The sequence below is a fragment of the Pelodiscus sinensis genome, chromosome 3, assembly GCF_052426305.1.
Source record: "Pelodiscus sinensis isolate ZL-2025 chromosome 3, ASM5242630v1, whole genome shotgun sequence".
In the NCBI taxonomy this organism is placed as follows: Eukaryota; Metazoa; Chordata; order Testudines; family Trionychidae; genus Pelodiscus; species Pelodiscus sinensis.
Window position 1 is genome coordinate 175,403,487 of NC_143054.1, and position 25,553 is coordinate 175,429,039.

Genomic DNA, 25,553 nt, shown 5'->3' on the forward strand with positions numbered 1-25,553 from the left:
GTATTCATATACATAAGTGTTCATAGCATCAGGCCGTTAGCTTGTATTAATGCAGTTTTCATCATCTCTGCATAATTCAGAGGCTCCTCTCTGTGACTTAAAATGCTCTTTGAAGTATGCTACTTATTGTTTTATTTGCATCAATTAGGACTTGATTCTGCCTACTCTACGCATATTGAATAGATCCCTTTACTATACCAGACTGGAATTATCCAAGGTAAACTGCTACTCAGCAAATAACTTAAACATGTGTGCTAAGTTTATTTATATATTTTCACTGAAGTCAAATGCTTAAAGTTAAGCACATGCATAAGTGTTTGCAGGGTTAGTGGCTCATTTTTTAAAGAAATAGAATGTTAGTTATAGGGCCTCATTCTCTATCCCTGATTCATCTGATTACCTAGCTCTAGACTCTTAAATATGTATTTACATAAAATAGCTCGTGATAAGTATTTATGACTTACATATTTGTTTGTAAGATCCCCGAGTTGGAAACCTTATTCCTCCTTTTATGGAACATACAATATACTTGCATCGATATATTCTTATTTTTGACAATGAAAATATTAAAAGAGATTAGATTCTGCTAAATAAATGCCATTTTTATAAACACTTCACTAAGACAAAGAGCAAGGCCAAGATGCATCTGAAATTAAGAAGTAATTCTGAAACTTTGAAAATGCTGCATATGTCTCCAGTTGCATACTGTAATGTCAAACACTTCCTTAATGGCTGTACGTGTACTCTTAACTACAGAGATTTTAGAGGAATAACAGTAATCTGATTTTAGGTAAAACAAAGTCAAAATCAGCAAAGTAGTAATTCTTATTACAAGATCCCCATCCAATGGGCAACAGAGGAAATGTCAAGAACCAGGAATTAGGATCAAAGTTAGCCCCAGGATAGAGGCTAAATCAGAGAGGGACTTGTTAAGGTCAAAGGCAGCAAAGGGGCTGGAAGCCTGCTTTGGCAGTGTGATGTTTTAGATGCTGCTTGTAATTATTAGAACTGGGAGCACTGGCTGTTGGGAATCTGGAAGCACAGGAAACAGGAAGAAGGGGGGAGGAGATGGGAGAGGCCTGAGTGAGAGCTACAGAGGGGAACAGCAGCAGCTGTGTAAAGAGGTTTCACCTTTGTTAAATAAAGGCCTATTGAAGTTTGTTACTACCTTGCTTGCATGATCCAACAGGCTGCCACAAGGACGGCCACCAGAAGAGGCACTGCCCCTTCAGAAAAGGGCATCTGAAGAAGGAGGTACCTGAGGACCCAGAGGGTTCAAAGGCAGAGACAGTTGATGCTGCAGTGATGGCAGTAGCCGACCTTCCTGGGAGCTATCCTACGGAAATGGCTAATAAATTGTCTGGAATGAAGAGGGCCCAGTCAGAGAAGGAGACACAAACTGTAGTAGACCAGGTTACAGTATGGACCCAGACCATGAAGATAGAGCATCCAGAAAACTCTGACATGAGTGTGCGGCTTGTGGTAGCAGAGAAGTCCCGGGGTACAGCAGAGGCCTACAGCATGATGTGGCCTGGAAGTATGGGAAGGTGATGGCAGAAAACAACCGCCTTCATGAGAAGTTCAGGGAAATGGAAGAGAAGCGAGTGGCTCTCAAGGGGCACCGACAACTGGTACATGCTACAAAACCACCCTACCCTCAGGAGTGATGATCTTAAGGAGTGGGGTGTTTTAAAGAGCATATGCTCCACACTGGCCTTTTAAGAATTTAAACCCAGCCCTGAGAGAGGGCTGGAGTGGTGGACCCAGCAGCTGAGGCAGAGACAGCCAATTAGGGCTGTATAAATAAGGGCTCCTGGAGGGGTGGAGACAGACTCACTCTTGCTTCAGCTGTGGTGCAGGAGGGGCCTATCTGCCAGGGAAGCTAGAGACTTCCTGACACAGAGCAGGGCTGAGAAGCTCTAGCCAGGCAACCTTCCAGGCTGCAGGCCCAGAAGCAAGACCTGAGGGTACTAGAACTGCAGGGAGACAGGTAGGGCAGCAGAAGGCAGCAGGTCCACACCCCCTTGACAATGATGAGTGGCCATTCCAGATTGCAGTTTTCCCCTGTGGCAGGGGGCTAAATGAAGACTGGAAGTGTGTCACTGAGGCAAGGTGGGCATGGGGGTTGAGTGTTCCCTGAGGGGGAGAACCCCTGAGTGTGGGGACACTGCAGCAGGGCAGCACCCAAAGAAGAAGACGCCATTGTCTGGGAGGGACGTGGGTCCTAACACAAAGTGGTGGAGCCATTAACATGTAACAACAGGAGAGACAGTAACCAGAAGGGGGCGCTCCAGCACTAAAGAGCTAACTCCCAAGTAACCAGCAGGAGGTGCTGTCGTGTGGCGAATCCCGCCGTGTTAGCATCCCCAGTTGAATACTACAGGTTACTGGGTTTGCTGTAATTCTAACTATGACTCAGTTGGACTTCAAACTGATTTTAATGGAAGTTGAGGGCTCTCAGCTCCTTGAAGGATTGTGCCCTATCTACTATCCACCAGGACTACTGAATTCATTGTTTACTGATATCTAACTCGATGGCTCGCTGTTCAAGGCATGGCTAAAGTAACATAGAAGAGTCAGTGACCTAAAACATTCTAAACCTTTCTTTATCATAAGATGTCATCTTATTGCCACCTTTTGCTGAGTCCATACAAGCCACACTCTAGATTAGCTGAATATATTTGGTGTACCTCAAGGATGTAAGGATTTCTGTGCTGATTGATGGAGGATTCTCTCATGATTAATTGTACAGTAGCATAATACATGAAAAAAATGATCTAGCTAAATAAAAGGTATGGTTTATAAACAGTAACAATATTCAAGAAATGAATAGATACTCACAATATTTTTTTTAATTCCGACTGCTAATCTAATAAACTTTCTGATTCTACATGAGGATCCCCTAGAATGGATTCATGTGCTGGTATAGAGACCCACTAAAATCAACAGAGCTCTATATTAATACAGAGTTCCAAGCTTAAACATCTTATGGCAGTATCAGAGCTGAAGAAAGTTAAATTTCACCAATCAGAACAAAGAAGCACAGCATAGAGAGTATGCCATCAGTGGAACTCTGGGTTCTCCACTGTTCTCTAACACTATTAGGTACTCACTGATGCATAGGGAAGGCCTGGAACAGAATAATATTGGAGATGGTGGCAAATGGGAGATGTAACAGCTGTGAGGAGAGCTAGATAAGCAGGGGAGATCAAGGTAGCAATCCATGTCTCCCAGCCCACATAGTGGAAAAGATGCTATGCACTTTAGAAAAACAACATGCTGAGTGGTGAATTTAATACAGATGGTGGAGTTGGGGAGCAACTGCAGAGCAAACTGAGAAACACTGGCTGTATGGAGTGAAAATGTTACTGGATGCTAGAGGGGTCTACATCAAAAAGATCTTTGATTTCACGGGGGGGGATAATAATATAAGGTCTAATCCAGTGAGGGGAAACCTAGGCTAGTGAGTGGGTTGCGTGACTGCCCCTCCATCTCAGCGAGCCACAAGATTGTCATAACCAAGATAGTCTGCCAGGAAAGGGTAATTCTGCTAATTGCCCTTGTGTATCTAGAATTTGTAGTGTGTGCCAACTGAACCGTAGCAGCATTCTGATTGGATGCAGAGGGAGCACACAGCTCTCATAGTCAATGTTGTGTGCAATCAGCACACACCTCACTTTACATGTTCCTGCTTTAAGGAAGTATCACTTTTAAAATGCTGGTAGGAAAAAATATGTGACTGAAAACCAGCAGAATCTGGGATTCCTTTGCATAGGCATCGGTATACAAAATGTCTTTGGGCCTAGGGTTGCCAGATGGTTTCAACAAAAATACCGGACACACTTGACATTACATCACAATCTACATTACATCTTATTTAGAAAATACCGGACATTTATATTTTCTCATTTATATTTTCTCAATTTGTTTCCCAAACAGAAAGCTCAAATACTGGACTGGTTCAAAACCGGACACCTGGCAATCCTATGTGGGCCACACACAGACCCTTGGTCTCAATTTGCCCACCTCTGGTCTAATCCTTCAAAGAAAATCCTCAATGCTCCTGTGAGGTAGCTGGTGAGGTATCATTACGCTTATGCTAGAGAAGGGGAAATTAAAGCCAAACTGATATGTGGCTCACATGTCAATATTATACAATGTCCAAAGCTGTCTCGGAATCTTGTGCTCCATTCTTCTATGCTCATATTAGCTACTAACTTTTTATGCATGTTCGTTATAATGGAAACATCCATGACCAAGACATTAATTAACATTAATTTGAACTCACCAAGTTTATTTCTTTCTAACCTGGGAAAACTGAACTTAAACTTTTGCAAGTTTGAATTCTGCATATGGTGATGTTGATCAGAAAATTTCTATCTATGCTCTGAGATCCCATGAATGGGACATGGGAGGAGAGTCAGTGGACAAAGGATCACACTTAGGGGTACAACTAAAACTAATTTTATTCTCAAGGTAATATTCAAATTTAACTTTCAGTTCAGTGTGATAAACTAAAAAAAGTCAGAATGTTTTAAAAATAAAAAGATATTCTGGATTCTATCTAGCAGTTTTTCTTTATTGTGGTGGCACTGGTAGTAGCAGTAAATTAATTCTAATTAAAAGGGATTGTAGGACTATTTTCCTATATGCTTATTTTATAAAAAATGTTTTATTGTGACCATAAAAAAGAAACTATTTTAAAATGTTAAAAGATTTTGTTTTAAACTAAACTAAATTCCAAGCTTCCTATAGCTAGCTACCCTTAATTCAGTCAGCCCTGGATCTCCATAGCACATACTGTACTCATCTTACACGCAGTAAACCCTAGGAGCATTGATAGTGATGGAGATTCCACAGGCAAAAGAAGTACAGATAATGTAACAGGGATGCCCACTGAAGACAAAGAATCTGAAGTGAAGATCCAAGAGGAAAAATTTACCTATGGTAAGTGTGTGATCATATGTTGTGTATTTCAGAAACCACAATATTACCTAAGCGTTCAAGGAGGAGACAAATGAAGGTGTCTATGATTCCCTTCAAAGTAAAACTGAGTGCTCTCATAAGACTACCGTATAGCTCTGCAGCCATACATGCAACTTGCAAGGATTATTAATACCAACATACATTTCATATTATACTCAAAAGCAAGGCATGGCAGGAGTGAAATTAGAAGATGAGAATTTTCAAAGGGGGACTTGGAATAATAGAATACTTTAAAATGGGTTGCTATGGAGAAGTAAATAACAACACAGATTGGTAAAATATTTATCACCTAAACAAAAACATCTAAAGGCTGTCTAGTTTGTGCTATATCGGCTTGAATCACTGAAAAATTACCATCCACAGATGACAATCTACAGCTGGAATCAACTATTGAAGATTTAATCATAAGAATGTCCCCGCTTGTGCATAGCTAGATGGTTATTCCTTATTCATTCCCCTAACCAAACAACAAATGGTCAGTTAAAATTAAAAGTGAATGAATATTAAACAGAAATAATTTTAATCCAAACAAAATAATTATCTTTGGAACTCATCACATCAAGATGTGACTGAGACAAAAGTATTAGCAATATTAAAAGAGAATAAGATGTGTATATTAAGATTACCTTAGTAATTAAAAAACTAAAACAAGTTTAAGAGCATAAAATTTTCCTGCAAAGTATTTAGGTACATTATGTATTTGTTTAGGTACATTATATGTTTGTTTTCTTTCGCACTTCTTCATAGAAAATATATTGAACTATTGGTACATTGGACTGTTATGGTTTTGCATAGATATGTAAATAAAACTCCTGTTTTGCTAGACTAATTCAATATTTTAAAAAACTTATTCTAGCTTATGAACTTCAAAAATTTGTACAATCATAGAATGATTAATATTTAGGGATTGATCAAATCTCAGGAGGTCACCTAGTCCCTTCAACCCCCTGCTCAAAGTGTGGACCAACCCTAACTAAATCAAGGGGAAAAAATAGGAAGGATGAGATGAAAGTGACTGATCTTAAATTCTCTTTCCTCTGTATCTGTCCAGGGCCATAATTCACTTTACCAAAAATATTTTAAAGACCAGCCTTTTACAACAGTAGTGTTCCCCAATCCCAGGCCTAAAGCAAACTAATGTCTTCAGTTGTAAAACTGCATACTGTTAATATTAAATAGTCCTCTGATAGTTCTCAGAAATTTCCTGGAAAATTAATATCAACATTACAATACTTTTACCCTGAGTAATATCCCTCAGATAAAGTGTTTAAAGTAATTTTGCATATTGTTTCTTATGTCAAGCCACTTCCATGATGTAAAATAAAATTTCCCTTGCTTATTTCAGTAGAAAATTACATCCTGAGTTAATATTTCAGTGTAATGCATATGAAATATAATAAAAGTGGCATTAATGTAATGTATACTTATAGCATGACTGACTTCATGTTTTCATTTCAAAAGCTTTTCAGTGTTTGGTGGCATGATACAGTGCTCTCTAATAGTATTTTATTTGAGTGTAGTGCCACACACAACTAATTATAATAAGCACTAAAATAAAGCTAATCCATATGCAAAATTTCATAAACATGTGGAACATGTCATAAAATTTCTAAGGCTAAAACTGGTATTTACAGATACTACTAGGCTATCTTTAAAATGTATGGAGGATTGGGTCAGTTCAGAGAAATGTCTGGAAGTTTGAACAACTTCCTAATCCTTGGGCACAATACTGTCTATACTCAATACTACCTGTCATTGGGTATGTCTAAACTACATCCCTTTTGACAAAGGGATGTAAATTAGACATATCAAAATTGTAAATGAAGCCAGGATTTGAATTTCTCATGCTTCATTTACATAATGGTGGTCACGGCTTTTTTTTCGAAAAGCCACTTTTCGGAAAAAAAAAAAAGGTCAAGACGGGGATCTTTCAACAAAAAGATCTGAGGTTTACAGAATTTTTTGAAATGGGACATTTCTGTCAAAAGATCCCCGTATTGACCACGGGTTTTTTTCGAAAAGCGGCTTTTCAAAAAAAAGCTGTGGCCGCCATTATGTAAATGAAGCACGGGAAATTCAAATCCCATCTTCATTTATAATTTCGATATGTCTAATTTAAATCCCTTTATCGAAAAAAGGATGTAGTTTAGACATTTTGTTCTTACTTGGCCAAAACCTCTTTCCAACTGAGGTACTGAGTCTCATGTACTTGATTCCCATGAGAAATCTTTATTCAAGTAAGTAATTCCACTGAATCTAATGTATTTAATTTTCCTCTCACAAACTGGCATAACTCAATTAACTTAAATGAAGCTACTCCTGATCTACACCATCAAGAAAAGTCAAGCCCACTGGGTATACTTATGCAACTAAAGATTTGTCACACAAACAAGGCTTTGTGAGATTTGGTACTTTTATAAGAGTTTTGCCTCAATAAAGACAAAAAAATGGGATTTTCAAAAGTGCATAATGCAGAACTTCAAAGGTATTTAGGCACCAAACTCCCAATGAACCTATTCAAAGTCAATAGTGGGGGTTTTTCCTGAAAGTTATTTAAATTCATAAGTGCTATTGAAAACCCCATCCTAATTGCATGGTTGGTATCATTATCTCAATTATCTAGTTCTATCAAATCTACAAAATAAGGGGCTGAAAAAACTGAAAGAGATTTATTACTATTATTTTCCTATGGTCTAGAACTAGAATAGAAAGATACATATTTATACAACATGAAAAACACTGAAAACAAATTTAATGAATATTTTTCCTTATCAGGAAAAAAATGCCACTGGACAAAGTTGATTAGTTTCAGCTAAAACAACTAAAGCTGAAGATGAGAAGAGGATGAACTAATCCCTATTTTTAAAAAGCATGAAAATGTTGAACAGAAGTAAATATAACCATCTAGATCACTCTATTCTGAGTACCGATCCCTGCAGTCCAACTGAAAACTCATATGCACAAGAAATGCCAGAACAGACCCTTAAGAAGTTATTGGGTGATAGAATAAGTTATTTGCTATAATTACCATGCTTAGAAACAATGTAAAAAGATCAATAGCTAGGATTTGATGGCACAATGGTATGACTTATCCCTCTCAATTTTCTGTGCCACCTAATTTCTCATATGAAAAACAAGGTAATTACATAGTAGTTAAAATAACTGAAAGTGGATACAAACAGATACTGTCTCCATCCTCAAAAGCTGACAGGTTTACTTCTGAATGCTTAATTAATCAATAATAATTATAGCTCGGTCTTGTCCCATTAATGTACATGAGAATTTTTTCCTTTAATTCAAAAGAAGCAGGATTAGGGTCTATATAATTATTCAGTATTGTACACATATGTATTATGCTAACATTATATTTCTTGAGTATTTTATAAGGCTTCTTAGAGATATAACATGTAATGTATAAAATACTAGCCCCCTGGAATTCAATGGTAGAACTCCATTGACTTTAATGGGGCCAAGATTTCACCCAAAAGGTGGACTTCTAAATGTTATTTAACACATGTAATTAGAAAACTTACATGGTAATCAGACATTTTGCAATGTATTTTGTTTCTTATTTTTTCTAACATTAATAGAGTAATATTGTTTGCCTTTAAATATACCTGCCATTATTTCATTTTACATCCCTAACATAAAGAGATGTTTCCATTTCTATTGATTCTACATGAATTGTTTTACCTATATTAATATTTTGATAAACTGTTTTGATGCATTAAGAGCAAACTGTGTGCATAATTAATTGTATTTTAGAATTTTCTTTTGTATTAATCTTATAACAATCTGTATTTTCCATGTTGCAGTAACCAAACTGTAATTCCTGATCATTTTCTCCATGATATATAACAGGACCTAATTCACAGATACAAGGAAACCTCAATATTTCACATATGCCTGGTAGTATCTGATTATAGTATCAACATTATTTAGATCAATATAGAAGACGCTCTTATCCTAGAGTATCTTGAATTATGTCATAATAAACTTGTACCTGCACTATGTTATGAACTACCCTTTATTGTTCTTTCATTTAATTAAATTTACAAATGTAAAAAGGCTTGTTTTTTCAAACAAATGGCAGAGCAGAGATAAACAGCTGACAAAATAAACAGGATGCAGAATGACTGTATATGTAAGTATTGACACTAAAGACAGAAGGTGTTACATAATAAAGATCACCCACAAATAATGTTTTCTTGTTTTTCATGGTGAGCGAAATTTTACAGAAATAATAAAGGCAAATTTCTCAGCCATAAATGTCATGCAGCTGCTCAATGAACACTTTCATTTGGCATACATATTTTACCTTATTATATTTTTACTTTCAACTTTTGATATGAAGCTTCATTATTTTCTTTTATATATTCTGTCATTTTTCATAATTCTCATTCTTATATGTAATTTTTGTTCTAGATGAACAAAATATTATATTATTTTACATTAGCTGCAAAGTTGTTACACTTGAACTAGGACAATTAAGAATAGTGTATTGTTAAAAAGATCTAGATGTTTTCGAAATAAATATGTTCACATTGTTTCAAAATCTCCAATAGTAATAATGGATACTGAAGATGAATCCCAGTGATTTATATGTAAGAAAGCAAGCAAGGAACATCTCCTTGACTTAGCTCACTTACTGTTATAAATATTTAATTATTTCCCATCTGTGGGATAAAAAATGTTTTACTTCCTCTGTTACCCTGTCTTTATGGGACTGGCATTACACTTGCTAAACATATTACAACAGTATGCCATTCCCCATGGTGTGAAACCATATACCCCTTGTTTGACTTTCCTCATCAATTAAGGAAATTTCACAAATAAAACACTGATTTATATCAATAAATATATCTCTACAGATAATGGACAAATCCAGGCCTCCCCTTTCCCCAACAAAAAATAAATCTAGATAATTTCTCCGCTCTACCCACAAAAAATCAAACAAGGTCACTACCCAAGTATAATTCTACATTGCCCACTTCTTTTGATTTACCTGAGACTGACTTCACTCTCCCAGCCCACCATGACTATATCCCATATTAATCCCTCCCATACTAGAAATAACTCCAGGTCACCATCAACAAGAACAATCCTAGTTTAACATGAAGTACATCCCCAGATTACACCCTATCTCAAAAGAATCCCAAATTACATTCTCCTCTCTCCCAATTTTGGAGAAAATAATCACACCGTACTCTGTCACAGAAACACTTGGAGGATGGTCAAGGGAGGACTGAGATATAACAGAGGAGTTAGGAATGAGGAGGGGAGGGGGAAAGTACGAATCAGAGAGAGATTCACTCTTCTGGTGGAAACACCATGCAGTCTTTATCTGCTACCTTTCCTCTCCCTTAAGGGAGTGGCTGGTAGGGCAAGCTAAACTGAAGTCTTACCTTCACTGCAGTCCTTCCCCCGAAAGCCAGTTTGGGAGCAGTCACAGACAGCCTGGTCATTGAGCACCGAGCAGATGCCACCATTGAGGCAAACGTCGTCACTGGCACACAGGCGGCTCTGCTCATCATCCAGCCGCACCTCCTGACTCTCCACAGGTGAGGCCTGTGTATAGTTGACCCTGACATCAGTTATCCAGCCTTTAAAAGGCTCCCGGTCCTTCACTGAGGACAGCGTTAGTTTCAGGGTTGCTGAGCGCAGCTCAGGTGGGAGCCCACCAAGAAAGAGGCCACTGAAAACAGTCATGTCACGCCGCTTGGACTTCACTTCCACCCACTTTGCCTCAGTCTGGTCAATGAGCAGTGTCGTATTCTTAAAATGGCGACGGATGACCACCGTGTGCCAGAGGTTGTCGTTGACAGCTGTGTCAGTCAGCAGGGTGGCAGGCTCCGCACAGAAGATAGAGAAGCTGAGCTGAAGCCGCCCCCCTTGGGTCAAGATCAGCTCCAGAAAGTCACAGAATCCCTCATCATCAAAATAGAGGACCAACCCACTGGAGCTGCGTGTCTTCATATTGAAGCTCATTTCACTCTCACAGCAAGCATTCCACTTGGGAAAGCGGGTCCATTGGCCCTCAGCCCCTGGGAACTCCAGGCCACTGCCAAGCTCAGCCCAGCAGCCCAGTAACAGGGCCATCCACAGCAGGAGGCAGCCCCCACGCTTGAGGAGCATAGCCCCCATTCTTTGTGGGGTTGGGCCGGGGAGAGGGGGGCGAGGAGGGGGGAGAGGTGGGGTGGGGTCTGGAGCAGACAGGGTAAAATCTTTCCAGTCACCTCTCACACTAAACAGTGGACTCACTCTTCTTTCCCCTTTACACTTCAGTTATTGTAAATGCCTCCCTGCAAGAGAGGCCCAGACTGTGAGTGCCCAAGATACAGGTGTGAATTGTAAGAGATCTTCAGCAAAAAAGAAGGCACCCACGGGCTTCCTCACTGATTAACTTGGCTTCTCAAGATGCATCTAGGGACATATAGATCATCAGTAATTATTCCAAAAACCTACATTACCAATGTTGGAATGTGCGGGGGATGTAAAAAAAAAACCCCTTCTCCAAACGGTATCCACAAATCCAGTAAGAATGCATCACAATTCCAGTGTGTATGGAATGTGTACTTTTTACATTTATCCACCAATTGTATTTTCCCAAGGGTTTTTCTTCTCCTTTTTCAGAGAATAAATTACCAATTCCAGTACTGCCTTCCTGGAACAGATCCTCCTGTCAGATCATGGACTGCCTGCCATGGTGCTACAGCAGCACAAGCAGACCATAGGATTCATTGCTCATGGTTTCCTGCGCTGCCTCGTTCCCAGTGGAGATGGAATCCAGAAGCTGTCAAACAGCTCAGTAGCTACTTGACATGCAAAGTGTGACAGCTTCTCTTCTGTTCTCCTATACAAGGCCAAAACTATGATCCAAGGTTTTGGGGGTTATTTTTGTTTTGTTTTTTAATCTGCAAAGAATTAAAACAAACCAATATCAAATTATATCTTAACATTTAAATTGCATGAGTGATAATTTATCTTTGTTTATTCTTAACTTAAACCAGTGTTTAAAATAAGGAACAAAACTTGTAAATTCATTTGGAGATACTGAGAATTTATATCTATTACACTAAACCTAAACCTTACACAAAAATATGCTTTTGTGCTATTGCCTCTATAAAGATTGCTACTTACTGTTTCAAACATTGAACCTTTTTGTACCAGATTTCATTTTTTGTAAGACTTGATATGCTCAAAAGGAAAGGGCTATTAAACGGCATTAATTATTCTTATTGATACCCGAGTTTCCCTTTAACTTAATTTGTTTAATAGAATATAGACACTACAGAGTAATATTAATGCATACCATGCCACCTAGCCTGGTTCTGATTATTTCCAATATGTTTAAGAACATGTAAAGTGGAGCAAACTCTCCCCAGGGATCAGCTGGCTTGAATTTATATGGCATTATTTTCACAGAGGGAGGCAGAATTACAATGGTTTCTTAGAAGGTGTTCTGAAAATTTCAAACTATATTTTTCTCTGCCACCTGACCTCTTTTACTGCTGAAATTATCTGTTATGGTAGGTAAAATCCAATTGGCAACAGCTATGCTGTTGACATTAGGCACACCACAGTTCAGCTAATATCAGGTGTTTAATCCCTCTGGGCTAGGGTACAGTATTTTGAATAGATGCCCAATTATCCCTGTTTAAGAAGAACAAAGCTCCCCTCCCCCCGGCACACATTTTTTTCTGTATATGCAGTGTACTTGCCACAATCCAGACCCTTCCTCCCAAGAGCTCTCCCAAGGCAAAGCATTGCAGGGGCGTTGAAAGGAGTGTCCCCATTTTTCGATCCCCTCCCACCGCAATCCCCGTTATGTCTTTCTCGGCAGGTGCGTATTTGCTTTTCAGGCTCCGACGAAGAGCTCCCCTCTTCCCCCGCCCACTTCCAATCTCGCCCTCTGCTCTCAGCCTCCGGCCCAGCCGTGCAGCTCCGCAGCGGGCGCCGAGCCTGCCCTTTGGCTTGGGGGCCTGCGGCTCCGGGGCACAGGCCGGGACGCGGCCCCACGCGAGCAGCGTGTGCACCTTCCCTCCCACACACCGTTACATTGCCTTTGCCTCGCCTCAACTTCACGGGCTTTCACTGGCTGCTCCCTAGAGGGGGCCGCCGCCCCCAGGGGAGCGGGGACTGGACGCTGCATAGACAGCGCCCCCTGCGAGAGCCGGGCACTGTGGAGCGCGCGCGCGCCAGCCAGGCTGCCCAGGGTCCCCCGCACGCCCTCACCCCGGCCTCCTAACCAGCACTAATTTATTGCACCGCATTGAGCCCGGCCGGCGCTCCGGCTACAGCGCCCGAGGCAGCCCCGCCCCGGCCGCGGACCGGTTCCTCACTCGCCGCCGCCGGGCCAGAGAGCAGATCCCCCCACCTGGCTCCGCCCAAGCGGGGGAAAGCCCCGCAGCTCCCTCCTCTTCCCGACAACCACCCCGGAGCCTCCTGGCTCCGTCCCTCTGCCCGAGCCCACTCGTGTTTGCAGAGGGGAGGGCGTCTGAGTGCGTTATTTGGGGTCTGCGTGGGGGGAGGCAGCGTGGATATGTGATTGGGTCTGTGCGACGAGGTCAATGCTCCCGACTGCGAGTGAAGGTGCTAGTGAGAGGGCAGCGTGTGTGTGTGACTGTGGGTCTCTCTGTGGGGGCATTAGATGTGTGAGGATCTCTGTGTGGGGGTGAGAAGTGCGTGTGAATGTTAGGTCGGTGCATGTGAGCCAGACAAATACAGTGTGGGGGGCTCTTTTGGGGGGGTCAGTGTGGGGGGGGAGGGCTGTGTGGGTGAGAAGGGATCACCGGGGGTGTCAACTTACTACAGTGCTTGTATGAAGTCGTCATTGTGTCTATGGGACATTGTGTGCGAGACAGAGACACGGGGTATTGTGTGTCTGCATGAGACCGAGCAGCAGGAGTATTTCTGCATATGGGAACAGAAAGGGGCGAACGCGTGTGTCACGGCATCCCTGCCTCTGTGTATGTGGGACTAGGTCTGTGCCGGGTGTATGCATATGACATTACCATTGTGGGTCTTTGTGCGCCTAATTGGGCACTGTTTGTCTAGATTGGTTTCATTTATGTGCGCGAAAGGGTCGCTTTGTGGGCGTTATAACGTATATGGAAGTGGATTAACTATGTATGGGAGAGTCATTGTGTGTTTTGGGGGTGGTAGTGATTGTGGGTTGTGTGATGAGGGGAGGAATGAAGAGTGTGAGATTGCGAGCATGTGACACCGAGAGGGGAGGGGTGCGACGGTGCGTGGGACGCAGGGGTTCACTGTGTATGGGGAATTGTGCTAATTGTGTGTGTACATGTAACAAGAGGGAGCCCGAAGGAGGGAGGAAGCAGCGTGAGTATAGGGAGATAATCGTGTATGTCCAATGGGGAGCCACGAACAGAGGTTTAGGAAGCTGCACAGGTGCACGATTCTGTGTAAAGGAGGAGGCACATGAGTGGGGTTGATCATGTGAAGGAAGGCGTCCTGTGTGCGTGTGTATGTGTGTGCGTGTGGACACCCAGCGAGCTGCATGTCTAGAGGGAGTGTGAAAAAAGTAGGTATATGTTTGTGTGCTCGTGTGTGGAGGAGGAGGAGGGATGTACAACAGGAGTAGCTCAGTATGTAGTGTGAACGTGTAGAGAAGGTGGAGATGGGGGTAGCACCAGCTGGTGTGTGTGTATATGTATTTTTATGTAGGGAAGAGGTGATCTAGGAGTGAATGACAGAGCCATCCCTACAGCTGTCAGCTGAGAGCCATCGAGCCAGGGGATCCCACTTCAAGATATTTTCTAGATGGAATTGATGACCCTCTCTGTGCTTGTCTATGCTGCTTCTCCCTCTCTTTCATACATATGCGCCAGAAAGAAAGAAAGAAAGAAAGAAAGAAAGAAAGAAAGAAAGAAAGAAAGAAAGAAAGAAAGAAAGAAAGAAAGAAAGAAACCCCTTTCTAATTGCTTATTTATTATAGCTGATTCAATTAATATACTATCGATAAACAGCACAGTTTTTCTAGTCATTTCCAAAGCAGGAGAGGTAGTTTTATCTTTGATAGAGCAAATTATTTAGCATACATGTTTTAAGTGGGATCTCGGGTACAAGATCCTCCCCCCCCATATGAAAATATCAGGTGAGAATACTGGACTCCGCCGCTCATCGGTTAAAATAAAGCGTTTTCCTGCCTCCCCTTCATACTCATTTTATTCTTAAAAATATGTTTTAATCACAGGTGCCCCAACTGAGCTTTCTGAAAGGAAAAAGAGAGAAAAGGAGAGACACCCATAGTTCAATCAATCCATAATAAATGGCAGGTCAGTAGGCATTTACAATCCTTGGCAGAATCCTTATTGTATAAAAATCCACAGGCTTGGGTCTTGGTTGCGGGGAAGACTTAGAGAGTTCAGAAATTACAGTCTGAAATAAAAGGATCTGAAAAACAGCCTTGCTTTAGTCAGAGAAGCGCCCTAATTCAAAAACAGTCTTAACAGCATCATTAATCTTTTTCTTTCATTTCTAAGTAAATTCTAGAATCAAATTTGTTCCTAAGCTACTGGAATGATCGATTTTGCTACCCTTACAGCCTGCAGTTATATTAATTTTAATATATTTATGATATAATTTCTGTCCCTCCAAGAACGCATGCCATCAGCAGGGACCTATACAGTTCAAACATATATAAATGCAGTTGGGTGTTCCTTTTTTTTTCTGGCTCCCAATGAAAAACGTCCCAGAATATCAATGCACACCCTGCATAATCCCGCTTTTTTCCATCAGACCCCCAATACAAAATATCTTTTTCATTGCCGCTCCGACTTCACAAAACAGCAGACACACACAAAAATACCGATTTTCATTTCTTGAGTCTCCAACCACCAGCCTTTGCTTTGCAATTGACCATAAATCACCGCAGCCAACGTTTAACTTACTACCTCAGTTCCACCATCTCATCTCCTTGCCATCTACCTATTCAAAACGCAAACCAACCAGCCCCTTGTGCATCCGACAGATCCAAGCTCTGTTAAATGGGAGCTTTCCTCCTCCACCTCCCTTTCCCCGTATCCCCCAAACCAGGAGCCTGCGATTTACCTGCATGGATTTTCTCTTTAGCTTGTAACAGAGCTTGAAGCAAGTGTCGGTCAACGAGAATTTCTTTAGGTCTTTGAATAAGGCAAGTGCAGTTGCCTTTTCAGCGGCGTCAGGCTGGAGCTTCTGTCTCCAGGAGGGAGGGAGGGGAACAGAAAGGAGGGGTCGGTCACATGACGCCTGGTGCTGCCTGTCTGCAAGAGGAGGGAGGAGCTGTGCTCTCTGCAGCACCGTGGACAGCAGCATCCCCGTACACAGACTCCAGACAGAGCCATCACAGCAGTCTGAGCAGAAGGACCTGCACCTCTCCACACGGGCCAAGTGCCTTCCAGGCGTAAAGCCGGTGCAATCAGGAGAGTTGCACCAAGATGTGAGCTTGTCTTTACGGGGTTGTGAATTGTGCAGGGCTCAGTTTTTATGGATAGGAGCACTGAACCCTCAGACCAGTTTCACAGGCATAGACAGCACCCTTACCCACTCAGAACTTTCCACAGTAGGCATTGCCTAGCCCCACCCTGTGCCGCAAGGCCTGCCATAGCTCAGCCTCTGTCTGCAGAAGACAAAACACTCACCCTGTCACCCCAATGGTCCAGCCTTTAGGGAGTCACAGGACACTGCATTAATCCCCAGTTCTTGCATTCAGGCACTCCCCTATCTAGTATCCAAAACCCACAGCACTTTCACTCTCTTAGATGTGGGCAGCAAGGCCAGTGGCCTTTATCCATGTCTCCCATTGTCTTTGAATGGCTGCCAGTGAGTCTTATCTTTCATTGAGTCTTAAGGGAAATCCTGAGGCCCTGCCCCTCTCTGCTTTCTTACAGGAAATAGCAGTATAAGGCCTGTTGCCTCAAAACTACAGGGAATATGCTGGAAAATGAATCCCTGGCCTCTTTCCTCTCCTGCAGTGACAACAGTTACCTCAGTCTGAGCCAAGTATAATGCCTGAACACTACATACATAGTTTTCCCCAGCTCTAGAAACCCTGCTCAAAGTGGGGAGAGGTATGAATACTATTTCCTGTAGCCAGGCCCATAGAGAGACAGCTTGTTACCCCAGTACATGATGATTGCTGGGCCCCCAACCTCTCCCATTTCAATGTATTATTCAGGCTATGGCTACACTGCCTTTTTTTGTGGAAGAAGATATGCAAATCACACTCGCATTTGCATATCTTCTTCCAATTCTTTTTGCGGAAGAGGTTTTACTGTTATTTGGCCCCATGTAATGGGGCCAAATGTTGAAAAAAACAGCTTCTTTTTCAAGACCCTATAAAGCTTGATTTATGTGTAATAAGGGGTCTTGAGAAAGAGGGTTTGGGTTTTTTTTGCGACATTTGGCCTCATCACACCGGGCCAACTAGTGGCAAAACCTCTTCCACAAACAGAATTGGAAGAAGATATGCAAATGTGAGCATAATTTGCATATCTTCTTCTGCAAAAAAATGGTGGTGTAGCCATAGCCTCAGATATCTTTTGAGGGGCTCCAGAGCTTGAGACTCTGGTACAATTGTTTTCCTTTCTACCCTCTCTCATCAGCCCTGTCACAGTACTGTATGTTTTTTGCTACAAGGGAAGGAAATGATGAGCTTGTTCCTTCAAAGCCTTCCAGCAGCTTTGGGGGAAAGTCACCCTCACCTTGCCAGGGGTACCCCTAAAAGAAAGAAGATTGAGAGCAGACAATGGAAGACGTTTGATGGTTGCTCCAGCTGCACTGTAGAGATAAGGCCACATCATGCACTGCACTAAATAAATCCAGATGCCTGGGTAAAGTATACTTGAATTTTTGGAAGAAAAGACAGCATGAAGAGACACACCCTTCGAGCTCTTGAAGAGGAGTAGAGTGGCAATCTATCACAGAAGGAAGACACCATGAACTCATGAAATATAAGAAGAGTATCCCACTATAAGGGTATGTCTACACTACCACCCTAGTTCGAACTAGGGTGGTTAATGTAGTCATTCGAAGTTGCAAATGAAGCCCGGGATTTAAATATCCTGGGCTTCATTTGCATCTTGACGGGCGCCGCCATTTTTAAATCCCCGTTAGTGTGGACTCCGTGCCTACGGCTACACGTGGCACAGAGTAGGTAGTTCAAATTAGGCTTTCCATGAGGAGTAACGGTAGTTCGATTTAGAAAGCCTAATTTGAACTACCTACTCCATGCCGCGTGTAGCCGCGGGCATAGAGTCTGCACTAACGGGGATTAAAAAATGGCGGCTCCTGGCAAGATGCAAATGAAGCCCGGGATACTTAAATCCCGGGCTTCATTTGCAACTTCGAATGACTACATTAACCACCCTAGTTTGAACTAGGGTGGTAGTGTAGACATACCCTAATATATTTCCATTTGCACCACTGCCTTCTGTTGGATGACAGCTGTGTATGCCACTGTGAAGTTTTGGTGTCTGTATTCTAAACAGGATGAAAGCCCTATTACTAACACAGCTAGTGGAGCGCCAAATCTGAATGATAAAATAACCCCCCTGTTTTTTTTAAAGTCAAAGCTCCTGAATTCTACTCCAGACAATATATGTGGTGAAATGTTGTTGTCTGTTTCCTGTCATGAATATGTTACAGATGTTGGATGTAAATCCCAAGAGATAGGAGCATCAATTGTCTAGTCTAGGTATGTATTACTACCCCCCTATAGATGTAAAATCAGGCCTGTTAGAATGTATGGCTATGTTACCTTCAAATGTCTACACTACAAAAGATATAAGCCCTTTTAAATATTCTTCTTTGTTTCAAACTCTGTCATCTGAAGGTTCTGTTAGAGAGGGGTAATATTTTTTTCAGTTTGGTGGCTGAACCAAAAACAAATTAAAATAAAATCAATGTATACATTTAATTAATTTGAAACTACGACTGTTTGTTGTTGTTTTTTTCTGGCTCAAAGAAAAACAAAAGTTACTTCATTTGAATGTAACAACATTTTAAAATATTGTTTGGACATGAAATTTTTAGTGTGTGTTTATTTGAAATGACATTTTGAAACAAAATGTTGATTACAAAGTGTCATTTCAAAATTATATGTAAAAACAGTTAATCAAAAAATGCCAAAATATTTACACATGTATTTTTCCTTCTTTTTTAATGTTGTGGTTTTTTCTGAAACTATTAACCAAATTTGTCCATATTTAACCTAGATTTTCTCCTAGGTTCTATTCCTGATGTCATATGACATGTACATAATTTGGGGTGACCATAATGCTTATTATTTGTAGTCATGAATTTATTACACTGGTGCTTGAAGAATTAAACATGAAGTGATTGAGTGGTTTGCATGCAAGAACCTTTGCCTAGGATATGAAAACATTTGCAAATGTAGTCCTAGATTAATAATATCAAAAGAACCCCAAAGATAATTTGATATTGGGCCAACACAGAGTTTGTTACAAACCATTTGCACAGCTTCATTCTCAGCCTTCCAGGACACTTAAAAACTCAGTTTGGATTAAGCTCCCAAAACAAATAATGCCAGAAAATATTAGTTCATTCCCATTGTTAAATCCCACTGTTATCCATGTAATTTTTAAGGCATCCTTCCTCATAGATGACAGGTTTGAGGCAGTAACCAAGCAACATGTTAACTAATGTGAATAAGAGCTTTGCTAGAGATATAATTTATCTTCAATACTTACAGCATAATCAAACATTCTTTATATTCAGCCAGATGAGAATCACATCCAGTTATTTTCAAATAAAAAGAGTGGAAATTTCTCTAATAACTTGACCTGTATCAACAGCTCAATGAGCAAACTTCTCCTCTGCTAAGAAAAATGTATCTAAAAACAACAAGGAGTCCAGTGGTACTTTAAAGCCTAACAAATGTATAAGGGTATTAATATATAACACATAGTGTAAAAAGACCTTTGTATGGATGAATTGCTATTTTATTGTAACAACAAAATGTAACAATCTTGTGGATATTTTGAAAATATCAAAATTCCCTTCTTGTAATACTTAAGTTCCTGAGTATTTCTTTTAGCGTTGTTAAGCAAGTCAACATTTTCCAATTTAGACCTATTTTTAACTAATCAAGTGAAAGGCAAAACTTCAACTGACGTCAAGGACAACATCAGTTCTTAGTAGGAAAGCCAACATTACTCATATAGGAATACCAGGTACTAAAGAGATATGTGAGAAGAGGGGGAATTCTTCCAGGCATCAGGCTGAGGAGTGGTAGCAGCCTCCAATGTAGCCTAAGCATAAGTATTGTTTCTTTAAATCTGTTAAAAGAAGCCAGACAAGAGGTGAGTGGGGAAAGTTTAAACAGAGGCAATGCACTGAGTCACAGAGAAAAAGAGAGATTATTGAAATGCTATTTTCCTTTTCTGATAAAGTTCCTTGTTCAGTGTTAGAAGAAAGTGTTTATTTCTGTGATTCTTTATCTTTGTCACACGGCATACCATAAGACATTGACTGATTTTAAAACAGTATGAATGAGAGGAAAAAAAACTGCCAGCATTTATCATGTCACACATTTTTCATTTTTGTAAACCTATAGAATGGCCTAAGTGGAAGGAGTACTTCACCAGATTCCTAATCACACTAAAACTTAACATGAATCATTCATTAATGCAATGGGGAGGGATGCTGAAAATATTTATAAATCTTTTTTCCTTACTCTGTGAAAGCTGATGAATGATATTTGTAAAAAATCAGAAGAGCATTTCTTTATCAAAAGGAAAGTCACACATTATTGAACACTCTGATTCAGGGATCTAGATGTCTTTAGGAAGGGAATATGCAGAGAATTGTGACTTTGATGTCATTAGGAAGTAGTAGTTGAGATATTAAACAAGGAACTTGAGGACAAATTTCAGTTAATACTGGAGCTGACTTTGGAACAGCCAGAGTACATGCTATGTCCACCAGACCTATTGAAAATGCAAGTCATCCAGCAAAGAAGTTGCAGAAGCTTAGTATAAAAGTAAAGAATTCTCATGGAGAACAAACAAGCACCTAATAACACAAGACCATTGGAAATATGGAAATTATGCAAAGGGAAAAAGAAGTAGCTGTAGTTTGTACTTGAGATGAGACCTACATCTAAATTAAAGCAGCCCTAGGTAGCCATCAGTTGCACAAGAGGAAAGATATATTCATTAGGTATATTCTTAAAGGCTGCACTACCTACAAAGACATTGAATGTTTGTTTCACATCTGTGTCAATATGCCACAATTAATCTCCTAGCAATTGAAAAAGGCTCCATAAAAAGTGCTGAAGAAGTTGGAATGGTGTTTAGGGGCAACATGTTCTTTTCAGAACTATCAGTGCCAATTCTATTGCAAGAGTGAGCAGTACCCTTTGCACTTAGCACAGTCCAATGTGAAAGAAGAACAGAAAGGAGAGAGACAAATGGTATAAAAGAGCATACTACTGAACAAACAGAGAATGTGAACGTATACTGTCTGTTCTTGGTATGTCCATCTATGCATGCATTCAGTGATGAATTCAGGAGGAAATATATACTCTCCAAGATAACTGGTGTTATGGTCTCCTCAATAAAGATGCAATCCAGTCAGTGCTCAATGAAATCAATGGGAGTCCTTCATTGACTTCAGTGGGCACTGATCAGTCCTGAGGTGCACATACAGGATTCTCTGGTGAGTCCCACATCTTCCTGACAGACCAAGCTGACAACTTTTCTAGTGCCTTTCTGATGATATTACTTTCGTCAGCTATGTTTAGGCCTCACAAGTAAATCAGAAAGCTTTTGAAGAAAAATGAAGAAGAGTGTGCAAGTCCCGGAGAGAGTAGAAGATTGTATAGATAAGTCTTTAATTTATGGGAAGTCTGAGGAAGAGTATAACATAAGGTTACAAAGGTTTTAACCAGGGTGCAAACGAAATAACCCCACCACATGACGATACTCACCGACTATGTCTACACTGGCATGATCTTGCGCCAGAAATATGCAAATGAGGCTAAGCGTGGAATATTGCCACACCTCATTTGCATATCTAATGAGCCATCATTTTGCAGAAGAGGCTCTTGTGCCAGATGGAGCGTCCCCTTCTTGCGCAAGAAAAACCCTCTTGCTCAATGCCGTTTTTCCTGAAAGTAAGCAGCGTAATGGCATTGTACAAGAGGGTTTTTCTTGCTCAAGAAGGGGCAGTGTAGACGCTCCTTCTGGTGCAAGAGCCTCTTCCACAAAAATGGTGGCTCATTTGATATGCAAATGAGTCTTGGCGATATTCCACGCTTAGCATCATTTGCATATTTCTGGCACAAGATCACGCCAGTGTAGACATAGCCACCCAGTCTACATCCACAATACTGATCATGATCTGTTCTCAGCATTTCCTAGGCATGTCACTCTCCATCCCATATGATGTTACTCCCTTGTCTAGACCTTGTGGTGTTGAAAGAGAGGAGGAGGAGGAGAAAAGCACTTGTGGGGAGGAAAAGAGTTAAGGTGAAGAAGCAGAGTGGGAGAGAGAATGAAGAGAAAGAACAAAGCAAAGCCAGGGAATTCCCCATCAACCACTATGGGTATGTCTACACCGCAGCATTTTTCTGGAATAATGAGCATTATTCCCAGTGCCAGCTCTGAGTCTCCCTCCTCCTTCCTCTTATCCAGGTTCTGAGCTCCCTTCCTCCCTCCCCCTTTCCAGGTTCTCAGCCCCCCTCCTCCACAGTTTCTTTTATTAAAAAAAATACAAAGATTTTGGTTAAACAAAAGGGGAAGGGGCAAAGGGAGAAAGATACCGGCCGCTAGTGGGGAGGCCCTGGGGAGAGTTACTGGGGTCCTTGAGAGAAACTCTCCCTCAAGGCCTCCCCAGATGGGCCTGGCAGATGGTAGCTGTACACAGCTGCTCAAAAGCCCGTCTCTCCTGGCCAGCCTCTGCTCCCCATCTCAGAAGAAAGGCCTCCCCCTTGCTCTCCATATCTTGTGGAGAACACAACAGGCCAAGATCACCTCAGGGATGTTGTGCTCCCCGACATCCAGGTGGGTCAGGAGGCACCTGAACCTCTCTTTCAAGCATCCAAAGGTGCATTCTGCCTGGATGCAGTTCCTGCCTAGGCAGGCACTGAAACAGTCCCTGCTTGGGTCCATATGGCCAATGTAGGGCTTCATGAGCCATGGCATGAGGGGGTAGGCCATATCCCCCACAATTCACAGTGGCATCTCAATGTCCCCTAACATGATGTTGCACTTGGGGAAGAATGTGCCAGCTTCCAGCTTGTGGTAGAGGCTGGAATTCCTGAAAGTGCAGGCGTTGTGTGCCTGCTCAACCACCTGACAAAAAAGTCCATAAACTGTCCATGGTGGTCAACCAGGTCCTGCAGCACCATAGAAAAATAGCCCTTGTGGTTAATGTACTGCATGGATTGGGATGTGGATTCCATCTATGGCTCCCCCACAGTTGGGGAAGCTCAGGGTGGCAAATCCAGTGACGATGGGGTCCAGGTCTCCCAGGCGAATGATCCTGCGAAGCAAGATGGAGTTGATGGCCCTCACCATCTGCAGAAGGAGAAAAAGAAACACACAAAACAGAGAATCAGAGGGGGAGCCGAAGCCCTTGGGAAGTCCCAGCCCCCCTCTCCTCCCTCCCCTCAAACACTCCAGGAGCCATCCCCTATGAGGCTGCCTCCTCCCCCGCAAGGACAGAGCTTCTCTTCCACCCCCAGCCCACTCCCACCCCTCCCCACCTTACCCCTTCCCTAGGGTGCCCCTTTCCAGCATTCCCCCCTTCCCCAGGGCCCGCAGTCTGAGAGTGATTTACCTCTATAAGGAGGGCTCCAAAGGTGGACTTTCCCATACCGAACTGGTTACCCACAGATTGGAACTGTCTGGTGTAGGAAGCTTCTGGACCGCGATGGTGAATTGAATCTCCAGAGGGACGAAGGTTTACATCTGGGTGTCACTTTGACAGAGGGCAGGGGCGAGCCAGGCCCACAGCTCCATAAAGGTGGCCTTCCTCCACCATGGGGTGCAGTTCCCACACACAGGCAGAGGGTTTCGCTGATGTGCTCGGTGTCGAGCTCTTGTAGGACCATGAAAGCAGCCTGCACAAAGTGCTGCAAACCAGATCTACTATAAGGGTGCATCTAGACTGGCAAGATTTTGCACAAAAGCAGTTGCTTTTGCACAAAACTTGCCTCCTGTCTACACTGGCCACAAGTATTTGCACAAGAACATTGACTTTGTACTGTACAAAATCAGTGCTGCTTGTGCAAATACTCTGACGCTCCCGCTCAGGGATAAGCCCTCTTGCGCAAGTATTCTTGTGCAAGAGGGCCAGTGTAGACAGCCAAGTTAATTTCTTGCGCAAGAAAGCCCGATGGCTAAAATGGCCATTGGAGCTTTCTTATGCAAGAGAGCGTCTACACTGGCATGGATGCTTTTGCGCAAAAGATGACTTTTGCACAAAAGCATCCGTGCCAATGTAGACGCTCTTTTGCGCAAATACTTTTAACGGAAAAACTTTTCTGTTAAAAGTATTTGCGCAAAATCATGCCAGTCTAGATGCAGCCTAAGAGAGAATGTGCTTGGGAAAACATATGTAAGTATATGAGCTTTATGAGCAATTTTGATCATTTGAAACTTAGCACGAAGTTGGCAATTTAATGGATGTGAGATACATAGGAATATAGGAATATACAGACCATATTGCACTGATGAGTCAATAAATCCAGTTGGTGTCTCTAAAAGTGACCAGTACCAGACCTGCAGAGGAAGGTGCAAGAAACCCAGCAATACCTCTGCCTCCCCATTAAGGTCTTGTTCTCAGTAGTAACACTGAAACCTAAGGTTTAATATGCCTTCCAAAACTCTGCTTTAGCATTAACTATTACAACTCATGATATTCAATATGTATATGCTAATTATTAATTATTACTATATATTTATATATTATACATTATTAGGTTCCTGGTAGTGATTAAGGGACTCAATGAAGTCAAGCCCCCATTATGAATGGCACTATGCAAACCCATAAGGGCAAATTCTGGCACCCTGTTTCACACTGAGAAGAACCTTATTCCACAAATACTACCATGGAAATTATTATGGAGTAAGATGTTGAGTAAAGGTTGCAGAACCTGGCCAATAGTAAATGACAGTCTCTGCTCCAAAGAGGTTACAATCTAAAAAAATTATGGAACAAGTAAGTGAGACTAACAGGCAGGAGGAGGGAGGAAGAAGTAACAGTAATAAGAGGATGTTTTGGTGTAGACGATCTGTATGAACACTTCATAGATGTTGTAAACAAATAAGCAGTAGCAATCAGCAAAATCATAGCTCCTTGCAGCTGCACAATTCTATTTTTAGACCATTCCATGTGGGGTGCTGAGCACCCTTAACTTTCACTGAAACTTAATGCAGCTGAGGGCCCTAGGAAATGCCTATCCCTTTTAAGATCAAGCTCTTTGAGAGCTAAAAGAAAAACCCGATTATAATAATTTAGTTTATAGTATCACTTTACCCTTATGGAAAAATGAGTATACTTGGTATAATTCAAGCATCCTACAGAAACTTAGCTATACT

At 41.6% G+C, this 25,553-nt stretch overlaps 1 protein-coding gene across 9 annotated transcripts in view; it reads right to left on the reverse strand.

The window, feature by feature from the left end:
- Positions 1 to 16,194, reverse strand: part of NRXN1 (neurexin 1) — a 1,118,405-nt gene extending 1,102,211 nt beyond the window's left edge. For all 9 annotated transcript variants that reach the window (XM_075925467.2, XM_075925456.2, XM_075925455.2 and 6 more), the window contains exons 1-2: positions 16,060 to 16,194; positions 10,392 to 11,900 (exon numbers count right to left, since the gene is read on the reverse strand). In XM_075925467.2, the coding sequence (XP_075781582.1) occupies positions 10,392 to 11,130 (739 nt within the window). In that variant the 5' untranslated portion in view covers positions 11,131 to 11,900; positions 16,060 to 16,194. The remainder of the gene's footprint in view (positions 1 to 10,391; positions 11,901 to 16,059) is intronic.
- Between the last annotated feature and the right edge of the window lie 9,359 nt (positions 16,195 to 25,553).